Source organism: Malus sylvestris, chromosome 12 (assembly GCF_916048215.2).
Source record: "Malus sylvestris chromosome 12, drMalSylv7.2, whole genome shotgun sequence".
Classification (NCBI taxonomy): Eukaryota; Viridiplantae; Streptophyta; class Magnoliopsida; order Rosales; family Rosaceae; genus Malus; species Malus sylvestris.
The window spans coordinates 820,701-845,059 of record NC_062271.1 but is presented as its reverse complement, the minus strand read 5'-3'; the positions used below and the strand labels follow the sequence as shown (position 1 = coordinate 845,059).

At 38.8% G+C, this 24,359-nt stretch overlaps 4 protein-coding genes across 5 annotated transcripts; all 4 read right to left on the bottom strand.

Annotated features, from left to right (window-relative positions):
- Positions 1 to 11,380: 11,380 nt before the first annotated feature.
- On the bottom strand, positions 11,381 to 12,430 carry LOC126593402 (18.1 kDa class I heat shock protein-like). The gene is made up of 2 exons (XM_050259468.1): positions 12,251 to 12,430; positions 11,381 to 11,913 (listed from the first exon to the last, which is right to left on the bottom strand). Exons 1-2 carry the CDS (start codon positions 12,357 to 12,359, stop codon positions 11,468 to 11,470), a joined length of 555 nt encoding a protein of 184 aa, XP_050115425.1. The 5' UTR covers positions 12,360 to 12,430; the 3' UTR covers positions 11,381 to 11,467.
- Positions 12,431 to 13,971: 1,541 nt separating this feature from the next.
- On the bottom strand, positions 13,972 to 15,039 carry LOC126593401 (inactive protein RESTRICTED TEV MOVEMENT 2-like). Its single transcript, XM_050259467.1, has 2 exons — positions 14,867 to 15,039; positions 13,972 to 14,533 (listed from the first exon to the last, which is right to left on the bottom strand). The coding sequence occupies exons 1-2, from the start codon at positions 14,970 to 14,972 to the stop codon at positions 14,106 to 14,108; spliced, it is 534 nt and encodes a 177-aa protein (XP_050115424.1). The 5' UTR covers positions 14,973 to 15,039; the 3' UTR covers positions 13,972 to 14,105.
- A 307-nt stretch (positions 15,040 to 15,346) lies between these two features.
- LOC126593400 (GPN-loop GTPase QQT2-like) lies at positions 15,347 to 18,483 on the bottom strand. 2 transcript variants are annotated; one of them, XM_050259466.1, is made up of 6 exons: positions 18,224 to 18,483; positions 17,945 to 18,083; positions 17,587 to 17,813; positions 16,916 to 17,206; positions 16,009 to 16,214; positions 15,347 to 15,873 (listed from the first exon to the last, which is right to left on the bottom strand). In XM_050259466.1, exons 1-6 carry the CDS (start codon positions 18,320 to 18,322, stop codon positions 15,603 to 15,605), a joined length of 1,233 nt encoding a protein of 410 aa, XP_050115423.1. In that variant the 5' UTR covers positions 18,323 to 18,483; the 3' UTR covers positions 15,347 to 15,602. The 2 variants fall into 2 exon arrangements, with proteins under 2 accessions (XP_050115423.1, XP_050115422.1); XM_050259465.1 differs by having other exon boundaries at positions 17,945 to 18,086; positions 18,224 to 18,482.
- Positions 18,484 to 19,467: 984 nt separating this feature from the next.
- Positions 19,468 to 20,956, bottom strand: LOC126593399 (uncharacterized). The gene is made up of 4 exons (XM_050259464.1): positions 20,419 to 20,956; positions 20,108 to 20,326; positions 19,916 to 20,005; positions 19,468 to 19,814 (listed from the first exon to the last, which is right to left on the bottom strand). The coding sequence occupies exons 1-4, from the start codon at positions 20,854 to 20,856 to the stop codon at positions 19,596 to 19,598; spliced, it is 966 nt and encodes a 321-aa protein (XP_050115421.1). The 5' UTR covers positions 20,857 to 20,956; the 3' UTR covers positions 19,468 to 19,595.
- Positions 20,957 to 24,359: the final 3,403 nt, after the last annotated feature.

The window sequence follows — 24,359 nt, the reverse complement described above, 5'->3', positions numbered from 1 at the left end:
TTGAAAAACTCAAGGACATAGGCTTCGTCCGTGAAGTCAATTACCCAACATGGGTAGCAAATGTTGTCCTTGTTAAGAAAAATTCGACCAAGGAAAGTCTCCTGCTTCAAAAGGTCTTGTGGAGAATGTGTGTCGACTACACCGACCTAAACAAAGGATGCCCAAAGGATAGTTTCCCCCTTCCTCTCATTGATAGACTTATAGACTCTACGGCAGGGTGTGAGCTCTTGAGCTTCATGGATGCTTATTCAGGATACAACCAAATCCTCATGAACCCCTCAGACCAAGAACACACAGCCTTCATTACTGACAGGGGACTATATTGCTACAAAGTCATGCCCTTCGGTCTAAAGAATGCAGGAGCAACTTATCAGAGACTGGTCAATTCAATGTTCGCCGAACAGATTGGGAAGAGCATGGAAGTTTACGTTGATGATATGTTAGTCAAGAGCAAACATGCTGACCAACACATCACCAACCTATCTGAAACTTTCACCATTCTAAAGAGGTATCGAATGAGGTTGAACCCCAACAAATGTGCCTTCGGCGTGGGCTCTGGCAAATTCTTAGGCTTCATGATTAGCCAACGAGGCATTGAAGCTAACCCCGAAAAGATCAAAGCAATCCTCGACATGAAAGAGCCAGTAACTTCAAAAGACATCCAAAGCCTTACTGGCAAGGTGGCAGCCTTAACCAGATTCATCTTTAAGGCCACAGACAGATGTGCTACTTTCTTCAAAGCACTCAAGGGAAATAAGAAGTACATTACATGGACGGAGGAATGTGCCAAGGCATTCAGGAACCTCAAAGAGTACATGAGTAAAGCCCTTCTGCTCTCCAAACCAGAAGTTGGTGACACTCTTATTATCTATCTATCGGTTTCAGCTTCAGCAGTCAGTTCTGTTCTTATTCGAAATAACAGTGGTGTCGAACGGCCCATCTACTATGCTAGCAAGGCCCTACAAGATGCGGAGACACGATACTCCAACATTGAGAAATTAGCTCTAGCATTGGTCATGTCTGCTCGAAAACTTCGCCCTTATTTCCAAGCACACGCCATCATCGTGCTTACCAATCACCCTTTTCAACAGATACTCCAGAGTCCTGACACGTCTGGGCGAATGATCAAATGGGCGATAACATTGGGTGAGTTTGACATCTCCTACCAACCAAAACCAGCCAAAAAGGGTCAAGCAGTAGCAGATTTCATCGCCGACTTCACATATCCTGTTGACATTGCTTCTACACCTGAAGCAATAGCTTCATTACCATCGGAAGCTCAGAAGCTAGAATCAACAACCCTAGCATGAAGTCTGTATGTTGATGGCTCATCCAACCAACAGGGCTGCGGAGCAGGATTAGTCCTCACTACCCCTGACAAAGTGGCGATAGAATACGCTATTCGTTTCAAATTCAAGGCATCGAACAACGAGGCCGAATACGAAGCCCTTCTAGCAGGCTTACGTTTGGCCAAACATCTTTGAGTTAAACAAATTGATATCTTCAGTGACTCCCAATTAGTGGTCAACCAAGTCACGAACAACTTTGATGCTAAGGATAGCTCCATGGCAGCATATCTTACGCAAACACGACTTTTGCTCAAGCACTTCCACTACCAGATCACCCAAGTTCCTCGAGCGGCAAACAGTCATGCAGACGCTTTGGCCCGCCTCGCCTCGACAGTGGAAGACAAGATTGGGAGAAAAATTCATGTCGAATTGTTGGCATCACCAAGCACCATGGTCGCGGAAGTGTGCAATTTACAACAAGGAGATAGTTGGATCACCCCAATTTATAAATTCCTTGCCCATGGCACCCTCCCAAATGACAAAGTCCAAGCTAAGCAGATTCGATACAAGTCTGCTCGCTACCTGATCATTAATGACCAACTCTACAAGCGCGGTTTTACCCTGCCCTACCTAAGATGCCTTACACCTGCGGAGGCAGAAATTGTCCTTCGGGAAATACATGAAGGAGTCTGCGGAGATCATGCTGGGTCTCGATCCCTAGCACACAAGACTTTTCGCCAAGGATACTATTGGCCAACACTCCACCAAGATGCCATCAGAATATCTCGCTCATGTGATAAGTGTCAACGCTACGCAACTATCCCTCATTCCCCTTCCAAGCCGCTCACTCCTATGATCAGCCCTTGGCCCTTCGCCCAATGGGGACTTGATTTAATCAGCCCAATGCCTGCAGGGAAGGGCAAGGTCCGCTATGCAATCGTTGCAGTTGACTACTTCACAAAGTGGGCTGAAGTAGAACCCTTGGCAACCATTACTGAGGGAAAAATAGAAGACTTCGTATGGAAGAACATCATCTGTAGATTCGGCATTCCCAATGCGATAGTCACTGACAATGGGCGGCAGTTCGACAACAAGAAGTTCAAGATGTTCTGCTCTAAGTTCAACATCAACTTATGTTTTGCCTCTCCAGCCCATCCCCAGTCTAATGGACAAGTCGAGGCCGTTAACAAAATAATCAAGTGCACTCTGAAAACTAGCTTGGACAAAGCTAAAGGTTTTTGGCCAGAATTCGTACCCCAAGTTCTTTGGTCATACTGCACTTCATATCGGACTTCCACAGGAGAAACTCCATTCTCACTTGCTTTTGGTACAGAAGCAGTTGTCCCGGTTGAGCTTGAGCAAGCAACATACCGAATCCAGAATTACATGCAGAGTGAGAACGACAAACAACTCACCCTCAACCTGGATCTAGTCGAGGAACACAGAAATCAGGCTCACCTGAAGAATGTCGCCTACAAGCAGCGCATTTCCAACTACTACGACTCAAGGGTCAAACCTCGCTCTTTCAAAGTGGGAGACTGGGTACTGAAGAAAAGATTACTCTGTGATAGGGTCCCGAGTGAATGAACACTCAGTCCTAACTGGGACGGACCGTTCGAGGTCGTCGGCATCAGCCGCCCTGGCTCCTACAAGCTCAGAAACTCCGACGACAAGACCATTGGCCATTCATGGAATGCTGACCACTTGAAGTACTATTACAAATAGACTCACATTGTACAAGTGTTAAGCTACAGCCGTTCGACATCCTATATAACAAAGACCATTTGGTATGAATTCAATAAAGAGGTGATTTAGCCAACTCGGCCATAAACTCTTTTACATTCTGAGCAATGAAACCCTCAAGTGTTGAAGCTTCAACGCAAATGTTTCCAATACAAAACAAAATCTAAGTATGTGTCAACAAGACTATACAAAGGATCTACATCATACATTCCAACACATTCATACATAAACATCATACATTCCAACACATTCATACATAAACATCATACATTCCAATACATTCATGCATAAACATCATACATTTCAACACATTCATGCATAAACATCATACATTCCAACACATTCATACATAAGCCAACTGTGCTTCGAAAGGGTTCAACACACTTTGTGTCATTCGACATTTGCCACAATGTGCCTCGACACCTTGCCCTTATTCTCACCAACTAGGTGATGAAGGAACTCACCTTCGTACCACCAACTAGGTGATGAAATGTACAACCTGTACTCTAATATTATTTGGAAACTTGCCACCCTTATCACCAATCAGGTGAAGAAGGAACTCATCTTCATGCCACCAACCAGGTGATGAAATGTACAACGCGTACTTTCCTTCATGCCACCAACCAGGTGATGAAATGTACAACGCGTACTCTCCTTCATGTCACCAACCAGGTGGTGTAAATGTGATGAAAGGTGATTAAGGAATTTACATTCGTACCACCAACCACGTGATGAAAGCAACCCACCATTCATTCCAGCAACCCACCATTCATTCCACTATTCATTCACAAATAATCAAAAACCATCAAGCTTTACAACTCAACTAGGGGAGCACTTATGCCTAATAAGAGCTATAGTCACCAACAAAGTCTTATTGCAAGCCAACAATGGCTTCTGTGCATGGTATACGAAGATCAAGCTCTTCAGCCCTCTTGCAGACATTTCTCCTCTGTAACAATGCAAACACTACAACTCATAGAAAGCTTCAAACGCTCTTGATCAAGACTGTTCGAAGCAAATTCAATTTATATGGTTCATCCAAACCTTCGACTACTACAAGATGTGGCTTGCATCATAATCTCTCGCTTAACAGTATGGAAGCAAAATTTGTATACGTTGTCTCTCCCACATTTTCAAATTTCTAGTTTTCCCAAAAAAAAAAAAAAAAAAAAAAAAAAAAAGAAGAGGAAATTGGAAATTGGGAAATTCAACAAAGCTTCATCAATGGAACACAACTACAATCCTCAAAAGCTTCGCACTATCTTCATCAAGATAATGTGAAGCAAAATCAATTTATGGTGCCAACAAAAGCTTCATCATTGGAGGACAAATATCAATCTCAAAAGCTTTGCACTATCTTCATCAAGATAGTGTGAAACAAAATCAATTTATGGTGCCAACAAAAGCTTCATCAATGGAGGACAAATATCATCTCAAAAGCTTTGCACTATCTTCATCAAGATAGTGTGAAGCAAAATCAATTTATGGTGCCAACAAAAGCTTCATCAATGGAGGACAAATATCATCTCAAAAGCTTTGCACTATCTTCATCAAGATAGTGTGAAGCAAAATCAATTTATGGTGCCAACAAAAGCTTCATCAATGGAGGACAAATATCAATCTCAAAAGCTTTGCACTATCTTCATCAAGATAGTGTGAAGCAAAATTAATTTATGGTGCCAACAAAAGCTTCACCTATAAAGCTTCGACCCCAAAGCTTCACCTATAAAGCTTTAACACCAAAAGCTTCACCTATAAAGCTTCAACCCTTCAACACCAAAGCTTCACCTAAAAAGCTTCAACACCAAAGCTTCACCTATAAAGCTTCAACACCAAAGCTTCACCTATCAAGCTTCAACCTCAAAGCTTCACCTACAATACAAAATTTCAACACCAAAACATATAAAAGCTTCACACACTCTTCATCAAGATAGTGTGAAGCAAAATCAATTCATGATGCCCAACAAAGCTTCAACCTCAAAGCTTCACCTACAAAGCTTCAACACCAAAGCTTTTAAATATATATATATATTATTTTTATTTTTTATTTTTTCCAAAATTCGAAAATTCAAAAATCCAGAAATTTGAAAATTCAAAAAAAATCAAAAATAAATAAAAAATTGCCTAGGCCTCCTCTTCTTTGGGCCTAACAACTTTCATAACAAATATATATGAAGAAGGAGTTTTGGGCTACCACTTAGAAAGGAAATGCCTCATTCGTCAACTCCCTCGACTAGAGACTTGGGGGACTCCTACCATATGCTACTGCACCTTGATACTCGGAAGTCTCACGACCACTTAGTGACTTGGATTTTTCAAGTCTCCAAACGAGAAGTTTTCCTCACTTGGGAAATTAAGGGAGCACTACCTCAACCTACATGCTTCACTCACAAAGTTTCAACATACAAGCTTCAACAAAAGGAAAAATTCAAAGAATTTAGTGAAGAAGGCATTGGTGTATTTAACACAATACGTTGAAATGAAGCAAATCTTGTTTATTGATATTTCCGATAAGTTACAAATATGTACATATACATGAATCAAAATAAACAAACAAGAAGGAGCCTTCACAAAGGTTGCTTAGGGGAAGTCTCAGCAGTCGGTAGAGCCCCAGAAAGAGAAAGCACCGGAGGGTGGTTATCCGGAGCCTCAGTACTGGACAGAACCCCAGAAGGAGGAGGCATTGGAGGTTGATCATTTGGAGCTTCATTATGCGGTACAGCCCCAGAAGACGAAGGCAATAAATGCCTTTGGAACAAACCCACAAACCTTTTATGATCAAGTAAAGCCTGACCATCAGATTCCTGCATCTGGTCAAGTTTCCTCTTCATATTTGTAGCATAGTCATGCGCGAGCCTGTGCAACTGTTTATTCTCATCCTTGAGCCCTCTAATCTCCTGTTTGAGACTTATCACTTCAGCAGCCAATGATTCAACTTGGCGGGTTCTAGCAAATAGGCGTTGGGCCATATTAGACACAGAAGCTGCACACTGAACACTAAGAGCCAGAGAATCCTTAACAGCCAACTAATCAGACCGTTTGGAAAGTAGTCTGTTATCTCTGGGAGTGAGAAGGTTCCTGGCCACCACCGCAGCGGTCATATCATTCTTCATCACAGAATCCCCAACGGTAAGAGGACCAGTAGAGGATATGAAGGATGGGCGCCATATGTTGTCTGGAGAAGGCGTGGCTGCATCTTCTCCAAGGTTCAAGTCAAAAAGACGGTCGGAGGGGCCAGACATTTTCAAAGGTGTTGAAGAGAGAAGAGGTCAGACAAATCAAGATCTTAGAAGTGCAAGAAATGAGCTTCTACTGGTGGAGATTCAGGTGTGATGTGGAACTTAATGCCAACCTCTATAAAAATCTGCACTCGACGGAGCTTCAGAAATCGAAGAGGCGTTTGCTTTCTCAAAAGCTGGGCTGCTCAGAGACCACGAGGGCCGATCTCAAAAATCGAAGAGGCGCTTCCTTTCTCAAAAGCTGGGCTACTTAGAGACCACGAGGGCCGATCTCAGAAATCGAAGAAGCACCTGCTTTTTTAGCCTCGTCAGCACCTGTCACATGCACACTCAGCTTTGCGAAAATTACGGGCAATCTGTCGAAGATTTCTGGTGAAGTAGAAAGCACATGAATCTTACTGTTCAATCACTACTCTCCACACGCACCATCAACTCCTCGGGTACCACATATAACTTTGCCAAAGATCTCTGACAAAGTTTAGGCACGAGAATTTCGAAGTTCCAGCTACCCTACTATTACCCACAAGGGTAAAGGAACAGCACCACTGCTTGACAACTGGAAAGTCCCTATGTGTGTCGACCTCCGTGTTCCGTGGCAAGACAGGCTAGCAAGAACGTCCAACCTTTACTCACATTCGAGAAAAGACTCTCAACATAATTACTTTCTCAAAAACCGAAGCGGCACCGCTTTCCGAATCTCGAGAGCCAGATCCCCGACGGGATTGCTTGTTCTAAAACCGAAGAGGCACAGCTCTCAGAACTTCGAGAGCCAGATTTCCTTAGATAAAGCTTGTCTGTAATCTTCACACGCAACATCAGCTTTCCAGATACCACATACCATTTTTTCAAAGTGCTCTGACAAAGTTAAAACACGTGAAGCCGGCAGCTCCCACTACATTGCTGTGACCAAGAAGGGTAAAGAAATAGCATTACTACTTGTTATTGGGAAATCCCTATATACATCGACCTCCCTCCTCAACGGACAGGCAAACCTGCAAAAATGTTCAACCCATTCTCGCATTCGAGAATGCACCCTCAACATAACCTCTCGAAATACTCAACTTTATTTCCCCCCAATAATACCTCAGCAAATAAGCCACACCAAGAACAAGAGTATCTCATATCATCAGGGTCGAAAGCAAGAGTATCCCATATCATGCTTTCTCCCTGTCCTTGTCTTCGTCCTTGTCCACACCTGCAGGACAAAGAGAAAGAGAGCAGTCAGTCGGAACCTGAAATCAAACCTCCAATCTGGAACTGACTGTCTGAGACCTTTGCCTGGTTGTTTACTTAGCATTGCTCTCGAGAACTCATCCTCAACTGCTGTCAAGGTCATGAATTCCACCGGCACATACCTCATGACAGTTGATCAGATATTGGCTCTTTACACTGAAGCTGCCAAGCGTGGATGAGTCACTATGAAGGAATGTTCTGAAGGACCATTTAAATGCAAAGGTTGCACACCACTTCTGCCATGCAAAAGATTGAAGCAGAAGGTTCAACGGTGAGCTGAAACAGATCACTACAGCACGACACCTTTCCATACCACATTCATTATTCCGTCAACAGCAAAAGTATCCCATATCATCAAGGTCGAACGTACTCTAGATTTGATGGACTTGTTTTGACCCTCAAATTCTTGAGTCGGCCTTATACTCTGAAGGGAACCAGAAAACCTTCCAGCACAGTTAAAGAATAAGCCTGTGGAAAGTTACTTCTTCAAAAGCAAAAGTATCTCATATCATCTCTTCTCCATTTGCTTCTCCTTATCCTGGCAGCTGAATGAGAGACAAGGAGAAGGAGAACAATCAACTGGAAGTCAAAGTCGAACCTCCGATCCTGGATTGCTTGCTTGGAAGTTTGACTGCTTACCTTGTCTGTCACCTCTTTCGGCAGATCTCCTAGCTCGGCGACTTGGGGGACTCCTACTATAGGGTTTGTATCGCACTTGACCAAGCCCGAAACTACAAGTAAGCTTCAAGTGAAATTGATACATTACCTTGTGCATCTTCATCGGTTAAAGATACCACCCATGGATGGAGGAAAAGTACTTCCAGAGAAGATGCCACATCTACATATGAGACAAATAAGGCACGTGAAAATGATACCACACTTCGGTACTTAGAAGTTTCGTGATTACTCAATGGCTTGGATTTTGCAAGTCCCCAACCGAGGAGCTTCCCTCACTCGGGAACTTAGGGGAGCACTGTTTGTACCATACTTGACCAATCCCGAAACTACTGAGCACCGGTCAACGTTATACCGTCAAGGACCCAGAAGAGCTTCCCTTCAACCAGGAGGCCAATCACAATGCGACACATGTCGACATCAGAAGCCAATCACAGCGCGACACGTGTCAACATCAGAAGCCAATCACAACACGACACGTGTCAATGTTAGAACAAAACTAGAAACTCTCTTCTATAAATAGGGATCATTCTCCCACAATAATCTCTAATGTCATTTTGTACTAAACTATTCACTAGAACTCACAAAATGAGAGCTTGAACCTATGTATTTGTGTAAACCCTTCACAATTAATGAGAACTCCTCTACTCCGTGGACGTAGCCGATCTGGGTGAACCACGTACATCTTGTGTTTGCTTCCCTGTCCCTATTCATTTACGTACTTATCTTCACTAGTGATCGAAGCAACCAAGCGAAGGTCACAAACCTGACACTTTCTGTTGTACCAAAGTCCTCGCTGATTTTGTGCATCAACAATATTTATCCAACACACCATTGCCAAACCTTGCATGAATATCCTTAGTGTTATAAACATTGCGATGAAGTTTGAATTTTTGGCGGAAGCGGCTCAATCTACGTTCACGCTAGCTTGATGAATTGTTCAATCTTGAAACCTACCAAAAATTTAAACGTATCAGAAAACTTCTATTTAAAATTGATGAGCAAAGTGTGTAATTAAAGAAACAAATAGTATGAGAAGTCTCTTAAAGAATTATTAACTTTGGACAAGCTTTAAATAAATATGGTGAATCTACATATAAACTTTGTATATTTTTCATATGTTAAAATACACAAAACAAAGAACATGAAGAGTACCATGGAGAGGAATCTGGTAAGTGTCGAATTGTTCCTCTTTTAGGAACTTGCAATAAGGCATAAAATCGTCGTAAGAACGTATAATGTCAACGAATTCACCATTGGAATCCATGGGATAATCAGTCACTAGCTACTTTTCTAGATTTTTGGCTCTGTCAGAGGTATATAGTATATATAGCTTCATCTTATTTACAGGTTTCTTGTAGGCTTGGTCGATCTACGAAGATCAAGAATTGTTCTTTAGTTTGTTTAATATCCTTTATCTTGCTTTCTGTCTTTGTATTTCTTTAAAACAAGGCATGCAGAGAAACTTAGCTATAGCTGATGATGCCTTTCTAACATTTTGTAGTTGAATAAAAGTGTATTCAGCTTCAAGGGATCTGACGATTGGATTCATCATTATTTCCAATGTATTTGCAGTCCTAAGCTTCTGTGCTTCCAATTGTGTATTAAATAAAGACTCTCTGTTTCTAAAATTCTTCCTTAATAATATTTTTTTGTATATATAGGACTTCGGTTGCAAAGGGAAATGCTCTTAACCACTAGCTCTACAAGCCTTTTTTTTTTTGTTACAAACTCTACAAGCCTCTTTGCTCGATCTTCTTAGTAATACATAGGTTATAAGATAGTCGTAGTTTTGTTACAGTAAATTCTGGAATGGAGTCAACAACACCATAGCGGAGCCAAAGACAACTATTTATATTTATAAACTACCCCCTTCTTAATAAACTAATTCTCATATGGTTATATGAACAAGCTAACAGTATAGGTTTTTATTCCACAACAAATAAGCAAGGAAAATTCTAGAAAGATTAAATTTGATAGACAATATGATGTGCCGGTTTATGGTTAGATTTTTTTTTTAAATATTTTTTTTTAAAAGAAAATAATCATTAATCGCTGCATCATGTGGTCTACAACATATAATTACAATAATTAATCTCTCTAGCATCATCAAATGAGCAAATACCACTATAGGAAAAGCGAGCAATAGTTACAAAGACTAGTAGTTATTTGGTGGTTGTTGGCGTACCAATGATGTTATCAATTAGAAAAATAGGGGAAAAAAGCTAAAAAGTACTAATGGCCACACCACTATGGTCACTAATGCATTAAAATATATTATTTTTTATTTTTGCGCCTTTTTCTCATTGGTAACACATTGCTATACCCTAGCAAACATCAACCAAGTACAATGGCGCGGAGCCACGTTAGGGGCCAAAGGTGACCATGGCTCGCGGCCCATTTTATTCTTCAATGTAATGCAATATCAAGAAAAATTGCAATGATATGTTTTAAATTTAATGAATTTCAGCTTTTCGACAAAAAAAACAAAAGAAAATTGCAACGGTTTTGGTAACAAGTAATATTTTCATGGTGAATTGTTCATTTGTTGTATGCATTTGAATGGCTAAAATATCTCTAAATGAAATGATTTTTTGCAAATAGGATCTTTAAATGATAATAAAGAGAATAAATGATTCCGATTATGATGTTCAGACAGTAAAAATTCTTTAATAGTATATAAGAGGACAAATAAGTACCCCAAAGACACAAGCATTATCGAATAGATATTTCTTTTCATATTTAAGCTTCACTATTCTCTCCCTCGCCCCTCCTCCCTCCCCTCTCCCCCCTCCCTAAAACGTTGAATTTAATGTTAATATTCTATTATCTTCCTCCAATCCTTCATCTTTGAAAGAACGTACGTCTACCACTTTATCTCTTTTTATTCATTCATTTCCTACTCTTCCTTCATTAATTGGTTTAGTAGTTGGAGACAAATTTCAAACTCATATTCCACACAACATGGTTATGAGAAGATTGAAATGCTTCTATGAGTCTTTTTGTTCCCAACCCCTAGAATGGTGGATTGTGATGGCGAAGCTACCAACTAGTCCTTTAAAAAAAAAAAAAATATATATATATATATATATATATATATATATCTATAAGTGCCACTCTTTATTTCACAAGCTGTATTTTCTTAAATCTTTTAATTTTAATATTGTGTGTGGTTTGTGTATTTGGTATTACTTTAGTCGGTTAATTAATATATATGGTGTTATGATTATAATTGATTACAGTTTTTCAACGGTACTTGCTAGTTTGCTAGTATTGCTACAAAGGCATTCATGGAACTTGATCTGATGGAAGTTCCCTCAAATCAAAGGCATTCAGGGAGCTAGCTGACTTTGGATATCTAGATACTGCATAACCTCCCAGCGCCATGACCAGAATAACCACCACCGCTGTCTTCTTGCTCAGTCTTGGCCTCAAAACTCTGCTTCTTAAACAAACTAAGTAGTCATTAACTGACGACCATGCAGCATTATCTGCCCCGTGTGATCCAGCTGATGCGTTAGAATGCTGAGCTTTCTTTGGAATAGTTATGGAAAGAATTCCACCAGAAAACTTAGCGCGGATTCCGTTCGTAGTACAATTTTTAGAAATTTTAATCTCTTTACAGAAGCGGCTGGGTAAAGCAGATGTAGTTTCTTCAACCCTAGGTTGCTTTCCGCTAATGTTTAGGATGCCCAAATTGTTGATTTGAACTCTAATATCTTGTCTTTTGAAACCTGCATGCGTGCATCAACGAGTAAAACAAAAATTACGTAAGAGAAGATGACAGGAAACTTGGTCTCTTGCCAAACAATTGTCATGTTCACATTGTCGCATTGCATGTACAAGCTCATATTTAGACTGTGAATCTTGACTACAATTTAACAAAAATTCTAGCGGAGTTATTGTATAGCATGTATTATTACTGAATATAACACACAACTAGATGTGCGCTGAGAATTTGATGAAATTTAACTGGCGAATCTGAGTCAATTAAAAAGCAATGTATACTATACATTGATGCATAACAGAAGGACTCGATATTTAGTCAAAATCAATTTGATCTAGTAATACCTGGTAGATGTACTTCAAGAATGTTAAATCCTTCCTCCTTATTCCATTGGCAAAACGGTTCAAAATCCTCATAAAACTGCTCATCCTGTACTGCAGTTTTGGTTTCCATTGGTGATGAATAATTCTTTTCTCTCTTTAAGGGTTTCAATAGGGAATGCAAAAGGAATACATGAAGGTCTCTCTTTCTTTCATCTTATAGATACATGCTGAAGGGGTTGGGGACAAGGTAGGTATAGCCTAAAAGGTTTCTTCTGGGTTTCCTTTCAAAAGAGAATGATTCGATTTCTTTATTTTTTATTTTTTACTCTTCTTAAGTTTTCGTGTTCCTGCATTGATATAATTTCTTCATCCTTAAGATATCAAGCATATGCTACTACTTCCAGAGCACACCATCAGCTAAAGGCTTTATACTGAACTGTGGAAAAAAGTTATTTTGACGACAAGGAAGCAAAGCGTATATACTGAACTGTGGAAAAAAGTTATTTTGCCGACAAGGAAGCAAAGCGTATAATTGCTATTAACAATCTGCAATTAGAACCGTTCAATTTCTCAATAACTATTTAATATCATCTCTTTAAAAATTAATCAGATTAGGGATCATTTAGCCATTATCAACAAATTGACGGTTCCTGATGAGGATTTTAACCATATCAAACTGTTTTATTAAGTTAATTTTTTGAGCGATGATCTTTAAATTATATGACGTAAGAAATGAACTATTTTGGTTTGTGATGTGTATGATGAAAATTTGATACGCAATTCGGATGAGGAAAGGCCCTCCGAGTGTTATGATCCTCTCTCCTCCGAGAGGGTTGCCACTGTGCACCTTTGTGAACCAGAGTAAGGTAGCTAATAAGAATTGATCAGACGTTCTTCAAGAAATTACATTCATTAAACTTATCTCACAAAATATAATCACGATTATCGTAGTGAAATAATTGGATTATACGTGGATTGTACAAATATAATCTTTGCATCTTTTTCATATGTAAAAAAAATAACAAAACAAAGAACATGAAACAGAAGAGTACCATGGAGAGGAATCTGGTAAGTGTCGATTCGATCCTCTTTAGGGAACTTGCAATAAGGCATAAATCCTCGTAAGAACATATAATGTTCTTTACAGGTTTCTTGTAGGCTTGGTCGATCTACAAAGATCGAGAATTGTTCTTTAGTTTGTCTAATATCCTAACCTTTATATATCTTGCTTTCTGTCTTTGCATTTCTTTAAAACAAGGCATGCAGAGAATCTTAGCTAGCTGATGCGCCTTTCTAACATTTTGTAGTTAAATAGAAGTGTATTCAGCTTCAAGGGATCTAACGATAGGATTCGTCATTATTTCCCATGTATTTGCAGTCCTAAGCTTCTATGCTTGCAATTGTATGTTAAATACAGAGTCTCGATTTCTAAAATTCTTCCTTAATAATACTTTTTTAGTATATACAAGACTTCGGCTGCAAAGATAAATGCTCTTAACCGTTATCTACAAGCCGCTTTGCTCTCCTTAATTAGTTATACATAGGTGAAAAGATAGTCGCATTTTTGTTACGATAAATGCTCAGTGTGAGTACAAAAGGGGTTAACAACACCAACTGATGCATAGCATAGATGAGCCAAAAACATAGCCATTTCTATTCTAAACTTTCCCCCTTCGTTATAAGTTAACTCTCATATAGTTATTTGAACAGGATAAAAGTATAGGTTTTTACTCCATAACAAATGAGCAAGTATAGGTTATAAATTAATATTCATATAGCTATATTTTCCTAAATCTTTAAAATCATATACATTAATGTGTGGTTTATGTATTTGGTAATACTGTATGATTATGATTGATTACAGTTTTCAACGGTACTAGTTAGTATTGCTACAAGGGCATTCAGGGAACTTGATCAGAGGCATCAGGGAGCTAGTTGACTTTGGAAATCTAGACACTGCATAAACTCCCAGAGCCACGACCAGAACAATCACCACCGCTGTCACAGCCCTCTTCTTGCTCAGTCTTGGCCTCGAAACTTTGCTTCTTAAACAAACTAAGTAGTCACTAACCGACGACCATGTTGAATGCTGAGCTTCCTTTGGAATAGTTACGTAAAGAATTTCACCGAAAAACTTAGCGCTGATTCCGTCCGTATTAAAATGTTTAGAAATTTTGATCTCCTTACGGAAGCGTCTGGGTAAAGCAACAGATTTAGTTTCTTCAACCCTAGGTTGCTCTCCGCTAATCGTTAGGGTGCCCAACGTCGTGTTTTTGTGAATTCTAATATCTTGTCTTCTGAAACCTGTACCCATGCATCAACAAGTAAATCAAAAAGTATGTAAGAGAAGATGAAACGAAACTCGGGTCTCTTGCCAAACTTATGTTGTCAGACAATTGTCATGCTTACATATTGCATGTACAAGCTCATATTTGGATTATGAATCTAGATCACACCTTTAACAAAAATTCTAGTATAGCATGCATTACTGAATTTAACACACAGTTAGATATGCGCTAAGAATTTCATGAAATTTAACCGGTGAATGGAAGTCACTTGAAAGGCAATGTATACTCTACATTGATGCATAAAAAAGTACTCGATATTTAGCCAAAATTCGATTTGACCTAGTAATACCTGGTAGATGAACTTCAAGAACCTGAGTTCCTTCCTGCTTCCATTGGCAACGCGGTTTAAAATCCTCATGACGCTGCTCATGCTGTGCTGCAGGTTTGGTTCCCATTGGAGAGAAATATTTTTTTTTTTCTCTTTTAGGGTCTCAGTTCAAGGGAATGCAAAAGAAATATATGAAGGCCTCTCTTTCTCTCGTCTTATATATACATTCTGAAGGGGTTGGGAACAAGGTAGCTATAGCCTAAGGTTTCTTCTGGGTTTCCTTTCGTAAGAGAATGATTCGATTTCTTTAATTTTTTGTTTACTTTTCCTAAGTATTCTTGTTCCTGCATTGAATTTGAGGCAATAATTTCTTCAACCTTAAGATGTCAAGCATATGCTAATACTTCCAAAGCACACTTCCAAAGCACATCATCAGCTATAGGCTTTATAGTGAACTGTGAAAAAAGGTTCTTTTGACGACAAGGAAGCAAAAGTGTATAATTGCTATTAACAATCAGAACCGTTCATTTTTATAATCACGATTATCGTAGCGAAATAGCTAGATGGATTATACATGCATTGTACGACCAATTTCATAGCATTTTCACCAACAAAGTTTACATCCAAACAAGTTGATGAAAAAATACTCCTTTACCAACGTCCACCCCCAAGTGATACCATCCATTCCCTTGGTAACTAATAACTAGTGAGTTAATACTTTACAATCCAAAAAACATCTGCCAGCAACGAAGCATCACTAAAACGAGAACCTGCCAACCTCTTCGTCTTCATCTTCATCTATACCTTCCTCATCTTCAGAAAAAACCTCATCTTCCTCTTCGACTTCATCTTCTTCATCCTCATCCATCATGGCTTTACCCCTCTCATCTTTGTCCTTCAAACCGGTGCTCAAGACCACAGTTTCTCCCCTGGATTTCTCCATATCCTTCCTTAACTTCTCCATGTTCTCCTTTCTGTGTTCCTCCTCTAATCGTTGCTTCTCTGCCCGTCTCTTGTCCAGATCAGCCCTATTCAAGCAATCAGAAGCAGGAAATTATTAAAACTAGATCAAATATACATATAATCATGGCCTACATCATAAACATATTCCCACTGGCATTGTAGCATGGAGGGAAGGTACGTTCTTGAAGTTCAAGCATTACTTATAGGTTTCCATGTACTCGTCAGCACTTGCTTCAATGGTGTTAAAGAAATCCTTCATTCCAGCACCAGTAACCGCAGACACTCCAACAGACCGCAAGTTCTTGTAGAATTCATCCAACACAAGGGAGAGGCTCTGAGCCAAATTTGAAGAGTATGAACTATCTGCATTCACTGCTGCTTGAAATGTCTCAAAATCCTCCATCCACTGCATGAACACAGCAGTTTTCAGGACAAAGTAAAAAAAAAAAAAAATCAAAGAACACGTTTTACATGTTTGAGATTACAGCAAAAATGGAGAAACCCCAAGAGCATGGTAGAACAGCTGCATCTTAAGTGCATGACAGTAATTTAGATGAACAGAATCAAAACAGGAAGAGAAAAAATGCAGTATTCCAAAAACAAAGTAGATTGAACTACAATTCTTCCATATAAATTTTCTTCAGGCTACTTAAATCCAGACATATAAAAATGGTATTCCAACACTTGAATCATAATAAGGTTGAACAGAGCTTGTATACTCAGAAAAATTGCATAATATAATCCCCGAGATTGTTTTATGCTCTGCTCCCTGTCACTACTAGAGTTTCGTATGACAAACTGGCCCCTAAAAGAATTGTTGCACAATCTCTACATTCGTTTGGTATTTTAAACCTAAAGAATTATAAACCACCTGAGTTTGAGACAGATTCTACCGCTAGGCCCGAGCAATATGTTCCTGGAACCATCTACTGCTTATATTATGGCCAACTGACTTAACTTATGGTTTACCGTAAAAGCTTGCAGACACACCATATTCAAGCACTTCAGTGATGCGAGTATGTCATTAAAGTGCTTATGTATATGTGTATCATTCTATGTCTGCATGAGCTCTCCTGCCTGCACTTACATCTAAAACTGTAAACATACCTCCAAAGCAAACTGATGTTGAGCAACGTCAATCTTGTTGAATGCCAACACAAGAGGCAGCCTTGTCTTGTAAAGGATACTGCAAGCATACAACATATTGCTCATAAAAGTAACTGGGCTAGCTGAACGAGGCGTATCTACCACATACGCGATTACAGTGGGAAATGTTGAAGCAAATGCTTCTGTGATGATAGCACCAGAAGCCGACCAAGTGAATATCTCAATCTGACCAGGAGTGTCCACAAGAACATAATCAAGCTGATCCGCTCGCTTCTCAATGACAGAGATAACCTGAAAATTTAGATCATGATGACAATTTCATTTTTTATTAAACGAGACAAAAAAGAATGAAGCAAATCAGAAAACATGAGTTACAAGAACCACATTAAGAGCTTAGTCATATGGATCCAACCAAAATCGCCATGCATTTGGAAACAAATTGAAAAATTAGAACCAGTACTCAAGCCAACGATGCAATACAATATACAAAGTTATTGAATGAGATCACCATAAAATCTGATGTACTATGCATGTGATGCAAAACTCTTCTGAATGCTTATGAAGACGGGTTATGATAGTAACAAAATGGCACCATGTCTCATTCACAGGGCTCTCCAAACGCTCTAGTCAACAAAATGATTTAAGGTGAAAATTCAAAATCAAGTTTTTACCTCATCAAACTTGGTAGCAAACAAGTTGAGTGAAGTCAAAATCCCACCATTTGGTCCAAGATTGAACTGTTTCATCACCTCCTTGTACCGAACAGTGTCCCTTATGTCAATGTTGGCACCAAACGGGAGAGTCATCACAGCCGGGTCGAGATTCATCACATAGCCACGAATGTTCGATTCATGTGTGTGTGAAACCAACCGATGCATAAAGGTTGTCTTGCCACTCCCTAAGTAAAAACCCATAACGCATTTCAATCGCTTAACTTCGAGTAGTCACATAGTAAGTTAACAACACAATTCTTCACCAAATTAGGAACCGAAATGCATCAAGTAAAACAACCAAATTCGATGAAGTAACCTGCCATGCCCACAACGATTACGATAACCGGTTTTCTCTTGAAGTTGGACACTGCTGCCTGCCCTGATCCCGAAGACGATTCCTCAACTTGTAGTTTCTTCATTGAATTAGTAAGCTCCTCATTTTCTTTCCCATCATTCTTCTGAGCAAAATCATACACAAAAAGCTTAATCCAAGTTCAATAAAAAACCCAATAAAGTTAAGAACTCGACAAAACAAATCCTAGTGTGCGAATGAGAGAGAAGGTGAGAGGGAGAGAGAGAGAGAGAGAGAGAGTACTTTGATGGCAGACGAGTTTTCAGAGTCCATGGGAACTGGCGGGTCGCCTGCTTCCTGCGATTTGATATTGATTTTCTGGGAATCGGAATCCATGTCCATTTGAGTGAAGGAGAGTTGCTGGGTTTCGATGCTCGTCGGAAGTAGGGCTGCGACACTGTGAGCTGCGGAGAGGGTGTGGGGTTTATGGGAGGTTCGGGGATTTATCGGCCGAAATGGAATGAAAAAGCCGAATTTTGGGAACTACTTGACCTGTATTTCAGGCAAATTCTGAAACCCTATGCCTTTTATTGTGTATACGACGTCGTAGCGGGCTCCAAAGTATTAAGGGTGTGCAAATATACCACCCGAACTAGTGTTTTAGCACGCGTGAGTCGTTTTTCAAAAACATTTTTACTACTTAAGTATCTATAGGTGACAAGTGAGAAACCAATTGACTAAAGCTCGTAAGACATATCTTATGCCACTTCAAAAACAAGTTGTAGACTTGTAGTCAAGAAAATTATAACTCAAGTCGTCTAACTAACTAATGGTGTTTATACTTTATTCTTTCTGTTTTTCTTAAAAAATAAAATCAGCTCATGATTTTGTTATGACAATCTACTCTTTTGAAGTCTGAGAAGACTCACAAATGCATTGTAACCTTTTCTAGTCAAGATCGTGTGATTTACGAGTCTCAGAAGTCAAATTCAAGATGTATCGTTTGAAATATGGGTCTAAAATACATTCATGACGCTGAGCCACTCCATGGTAGTTAATAATTGATATTTAAAGCATGCATGTATGACACTTGTACAGTGGTTGAAGAAAAAAGAGGGCGCAAGGACCATTACTATTTCAGTGAAATTTCTTCTCCCCAACCGGAGGCACCATCCACTTTGTCCAACGGTAACCCATTCGCACACACATGGGCCATGGCCCTTGCAAAGTCTCTCCACCCACCTAAGGAACCAGTCACGTTTATTGAGTCTAGAGTCGTATACAGCAGGCGGACACAAGTCTTTCTCGTCTTATGTGAACTTGAGTGGACAACGTAAATTGCAGCTATGTATTTTTCTTAATAGGGAAGGGGGAGGACCTCCAATTGTTGTGGTGCTCTCTCCTTTGAGATCGAGATTTGGGGCAACGCGTCTTGTGGATTAGAATCGAGGGACTAATCTCACCTAATTTTTAGTTCAAATAAAAAAAAGTCTTCAATCCTTAGTGCTAACTACGATTTCAAATTAATTAAGAGGTAATAGTAGGAATTGATTCAATGTTTGTGCTATAACTAGCTAGATTAAGTTTAAAATGTACTTTAACTAACAAGATAAATCCAATAAACAAAACCCAATAAGTTGTTGAAATATAAAATGATGATGCTTCAACACATAAATTATGCAGATTCATTTGATTTCGAGACCGTCAAAGCAACAAGAAAGTCTCTATAGTCGCCGGACGGGATGTTGTCACAGATTGCATCTCTCAGTTCCATCCCATGCGTCTTCTTAAACTCCCTTTTAATTTCATCCATGTCAACTTCTGCCCTGCTCACCATCACACGTCGCACTGCACCTTCGTCGCTGATGCACCCCTTCATGCTTGCATACAACACCTGCTAATTAGCTCAACTAGTTAATTCATTTGTTTAATCTTCTCCAATTCTTAATCTCAAGAAATTAAACTTAGCAAAAAATAAATACAACAGTAATTTACCGCAGCGAAATAGTCAGGTGGATTGTAGATGCATTGTACTACCATTTTCATTGCATTTTCAAGTTCTCCATAGTTTCTGGTTTTCAGGGACTGCAGCACACAAAATAATAAGCTGTTGTTTAAAACTCCACAAAACTGAGCAGAATGTGAAACTGTAATTGGAAATTAACAGTTAATTAGTTAATTAATTACCTTTGTATACTCATGTCCGTAGATGTGTTTATAGCATGAAAATGTAAGCTTAAGCTGAGGAATACTCCGTTTACTTAGTATTTCTAAGACAACGGCTTCTTCTATGGGACCGGAACTCCCCTCCCCAGTTTCGTAAAGCCTCCTTGCATCCGCCTTCGCGATATGTTGGCTAACGTCCGCATGGTGTGCCTTATGTGATGCAACCAATGCTACCAGTATCTGTTGAGTAATAATATGCAAACGTTGTGTGCTATTTCATTTTTTAGGCTTCATTAATTACTATATAACAATGTTTAATTAATGATAATTACCTTTTGGTAAGGATTGGGAGGCTCGATGTTGATGATATCTTGGTCTAACTGCCTCCAAAATCTTCTGTAGTATGCTTGCTTGATAAGAAGGATATGACTCGATTTTCGACCCACAAAAATCTCTACAAGCGCGTTGTAGTTTGTATCACCTTTCTGATCATCAAGGGCCTCGCGGACCACGACAGCATCACGCTCGTGCTGCTCAGTCATCCACATAGACAAGGCTGCACATAATTTTGGTGAAATCCCAGCAGCAGCTGCATCTTTGAGTCTGTTTACCAAGTCATCCCCATAGATTGACTTGTAAGTTTCTCTAATCTGTTGCCTCTCATGCCGTGTTCGATTCGCCAAAGCTCGAGCCAATCGGTTTAGCTGTCCCCAAGAACCATGAATCTCTCTGCATTCAGTTTCAAAATTGAGGATCGACATGGCCAGCATTATTTTTTATTGGTTATTGAAGTGCAGAGACTACATATTAATGCAGGGATGACTTGGAGACCAAGGAAGGGATATTTCTTTTCACTTTTTGGGCATGTCAATTTTGTTAAGTGGTAGTGCTGGATGGTAGTGTATTTATTCATATAAGTGGAAGTCCAGTGGAAAACGAAGCATGTGAAATTTGTTTGGTATCAAAAGGTTGGTGGATTCCTATTAGACAATGACTATGAACCGACCTACTTTTTAGCAACTTTTCTAAAGTCCGTTCCAGCCTCATCCGTCTCTCTTTTCGTTTAGCATTGTAGAAGTACCATTTTAAGTATTGTTGACCTTAAATTACAAAAATTTACGTGATGCGCAAGTTGAGTAATTTAATGAACTAACTACGTTCTTATGTGGTTGATCGTTGATGCAAGTGTGCCGCTACCAAGCTCCGCGGGGCAAATACTTCTGAGTGTGGTAGTATACGATGAAATGTGTTTCTGATTTCTGAATTAGGCGAACTCAGCCGAATAAGGAACGCTCTTGGCTGGGTTCTAAAATCTGAATACAAGGTTATGCTTTTGGTACTAAATTCAATCTTCAACACCAGGTACTACATCTTTAATTATATTTGTAAAAATACAAGTGCATTGAATCTGTATGAAAATGTAGGGGCAAAGATACTCAAATGAGACGAGTGTCTTTCTAACAAAGATGGTTCGGCCGTCGTTTGGCGAAAGAATCAAAAACACTTTGCCAGCGGAGACTTGAGATAATAACCAGTCGAAAGAGGAGAGCTTGTTGTTTAACCAAATTGTCAAGACTCCTAGGCCGATCTAATTCTACATATCTGTTTAATCAAATTGTCACTTTCGCCAGTTGTCAACCTAGCGATGTTTAACCAAATTGAATTTGCGCTGACGTGTTAGTGGAGTAGTTAATATTTTTTTCAAAGGTGTGAGAGAGTTTCATGTAAAGCGTTGATTTGTGTGTTGAGTTGAAGGTCATTTTTTCATCGTATGCAACTTTTTATTGGTAGGGACATGCATGACTTGAATGATAAGTCTGCGGAATTGTAGAGTCAGAGAGCACCACTTTAGATTCCCTTGACCATACCCTTATAATTATCTCAGCATCCATGCAGAAAGAAATTGGTTGCATAAAAGACCAAATTCATTTTGAATTATGGGATAAAAGCACATGCTAATGGTTAATATCAACTCACTGCTCCTTGTAGAGGTGTGATATCTACACTCTTTTTTACTTTTCTCACATCCTTCTAATTTTTCGTCGTCGAATTAAATAAGTTGGAGAAGATCAAATGACATAAATTAATAAGAGATGTGGATAGCACACCCCTACTCTTTTATCCTTATATCTTGCATAGAAAAACGTCAAGATAATTCCACTAAACTGTTAATAGATATTTTTCAAGATTAAAAATCATAATATTATCTGTCAACAACAATAAAAAGTTATCTTAATAGTTTCTCCATCCAACGGTCTAGAATACATAAGTTAATGGTGCTAAAACGGGTACAAACAAGTATACATACAACAAGCACTATCGTGAGGTATTAATGTGTTTCCTCCTTATGCAACGAATTTGAATCCACTTTTCCATAATTGAAAATGAATTAGAGTAGATTATCGTCTTTTAAAAAAGTTAAACAAGAAGCTTTTTGGTCTCATAATACATGAGAAGTACAATTAGGCATTTATTTATTTTATTTTGGAGGATGAGCCAATTGAATTCGATGCAATACCGTTGTTCTAAAAATTTGATATCGAATCGTGTTAAGTAATAGAGAGATCAAATTCCACATTACCCAATAAAATTGAGAGTATTTTTGCTCACCATCATTTAGTGTGGTGTATCTCATCACCTTATTTATCATCATTATATGAGTTTGAATTTCAAAATTCGTGTAGTAGATAAACACAAATTTCAAAATTCAAACTCATTTAATGGTGATAAATAAGGTGGTGTGAGCATACACCACACTAAATGGTGGTGAGCAAAAATGCACTCAATAAAATTAAACTAACCTTGACTTTACGTGTAAAGAGGGAAAATATATAATTACCAAGAGAGCAGCCAAGGGTGAGAGAGATCATAAATTTGGGGTTTAGGAAGAGTGCTAAAGGGGTCAGACAGAGTGTTCTTGTTACTAAAATTATTTGTTTTCATATATATGAGTGAAATTTCATTGGTGATCACTTTAGAATTCCACCTTTTTAATACAACGATATTGGGTGGTAAGGTAAGTTTTTGGTCTAAATCACACAATTAACTAGTTATAGTTAAGTATTAACTTTGCCGTTTATACTAGTAAAATATAAAATCTTTCACTTACAAGATGGATGAATACCCTTAGAAAAAAATAAGTCACCGGTTCAGGTACAACATACTATCATTATTGCCTAAACAATTAGACAACCAAAACGATGCAATTGCAACAGCGAAGCTCTACCAACTGAGCTATATCCTCCGAGCCAAGTGGAATGATAAGTCGATATTATACTATATATTTTACCATATTCTTAGTATTTATTTATTAGTTATTTTTGTAGAATTTTTGATACTTTTGTTATGTATTTTCAATGTAAGACATTCGACTTTCTTTGGAGTTAAAAGTAACCAAACGGATGAATTTTAGAGTGATTCCAATTGGAGGATGTTCGTGAGTTTTTCAAGATGTTGTATCAAAATTTTAGATTTTTCTACCAAACCGTTTGACCAAGGTGAAGAAATAAAGGCCCAGTGTGCAGCTTTCCCAGATTGACGTTTCTGGACGTTTTGGGTATTTTGAAGGTCAAGATGGCATATTTTAAAGAAGATTCCTTCTAAATATTTGTAGGGAACGTCTCCAGCTTTCAAAATAGACCTTTTGGGACCAAATCAAAGTTGATTTGGTTGGTCAAAAGTCTGATTTTCTGAGAACTCCGAATTCTAGTTCAAATAGGAAACTTTTTATTTTCTGTTTTATTATTTTATTATGTTTCCTAGTTTTATTCTAAGACCTTTTAGGGTTTTATTTTGTATTAGTATAAATAAGATATTTAGCCATTAGGGTAAAAAGATGGGAGAAAACACACGCACACTTTAGAGAGCTTTTGGATTCAAGTTTATTTTCAAGGTGTTTTCTATTCATGTTTTTAATAATATTTTATTTTATGATTATTCGTATCTAGTTTCGTTTGCTAGAACGAGGCCACGAGCCTTAGCATGGAGCATGCATGAATATCAAAATCGTGATTTAACATACAAAGTGGTATCGAAACTCGTGGTGTTTTGGATGGCTCCCTTGCGGACTTTTGGCATATTTTTTTGTTGGGGACCAACTCCATGGAATGGTCGAAACATGCATACTGGTGTCTGAAGGAAATTAAGACAAAGGTCATCACATGCATATAAAGTAAAATAACATGCGTGTTCTCACTTTGGAGTACAAAGAGGAAACATCACGCCCTCAATCCATCAACCGGAGCAACCATCCCACGATCTTGGATAATTTTCC

What these genes read in the sequence shown, in the direction of transcription:
- LOC126593402 (XM_050259468.1), bottom strand. Translation starts at nt 12,359, where the DNA reads ATGGAAACCAAAACTGCAGTACAGGATGAGCAGTTTTATGAGGATTTT. An exon ending in TCTTGAAGTACATCTACCAG is followed by an intron (nt 11,914 to 12,250) that starts GTATTACTAGAT and finishes GCACGCATGCAG; the next exon opens with GTTTCAAAAGACAAGATATT.
- LOC126593401 (XM_050259467.1), bottom strand. Translation starts at nt 14,972, where the DNA reads ATGGGAACCAAACCTGCAGCACAGCATGAGCAGCGTCATGAGGATTTT. An exon ending in TCTTGAAGTTCATCTACCAG is followed by an intron (nt 14,534 to 14,866) that starts GTATTACTAGGT and finishes GCATGGGTACAG; the next exon opens with GTTTCAGAAGACAAGATATT.
- LOC126593400 (XM_050259465.1), bottom strand. Translation starts at nt 18,322, where the DNA reads ATGGACATGGATTCCGATTCCCAGAAAATCAATATCAAATCGCAGGAA. An exon ending in TTGCTACCAAGTTTGATGAG is followed by an intron (nt 17,207 to 17,586) that starts GTAAAAACTTGA and finishes CTAAATTTTCAG; the next exon opens with GTTATCTCTGTCATTGAGAA. An exon ending in AACATCAGTTTGCTTTGGAG is followed by an intron (nt 16,215 to 16,915) that starts GTATGTTTACAG and finishes GTGTTCATGCAG; the next exon opens with TGGATGGAGGATTTTGAGAC.
- LOC126593399 (XM_050259464.1), bottom strand. Translation starts at nt 20,856, where the DNA reads ATGCTGGCCATGTCGATCCTCAATTTTGAAACTGAATGCAGAGAGATT. An exon ending in CTCCCAATCCTTACCAAAAG is followed by an intron (nt 20,327 to 20,418) that starts GTAATTATCATT and finishes ATTACTCAACAG; the next exon opens with ATACTGGTAGCATTGGTTGC. An exon ending in ACGGACATGAGTATACAAAG is followed by an intron (nt 20,006 to 20,107) that starts GTAATTAATTAA and finishes TGTGTGCTGCAG; the next exon opens with TCCCTGAAAACCAGAAACTA.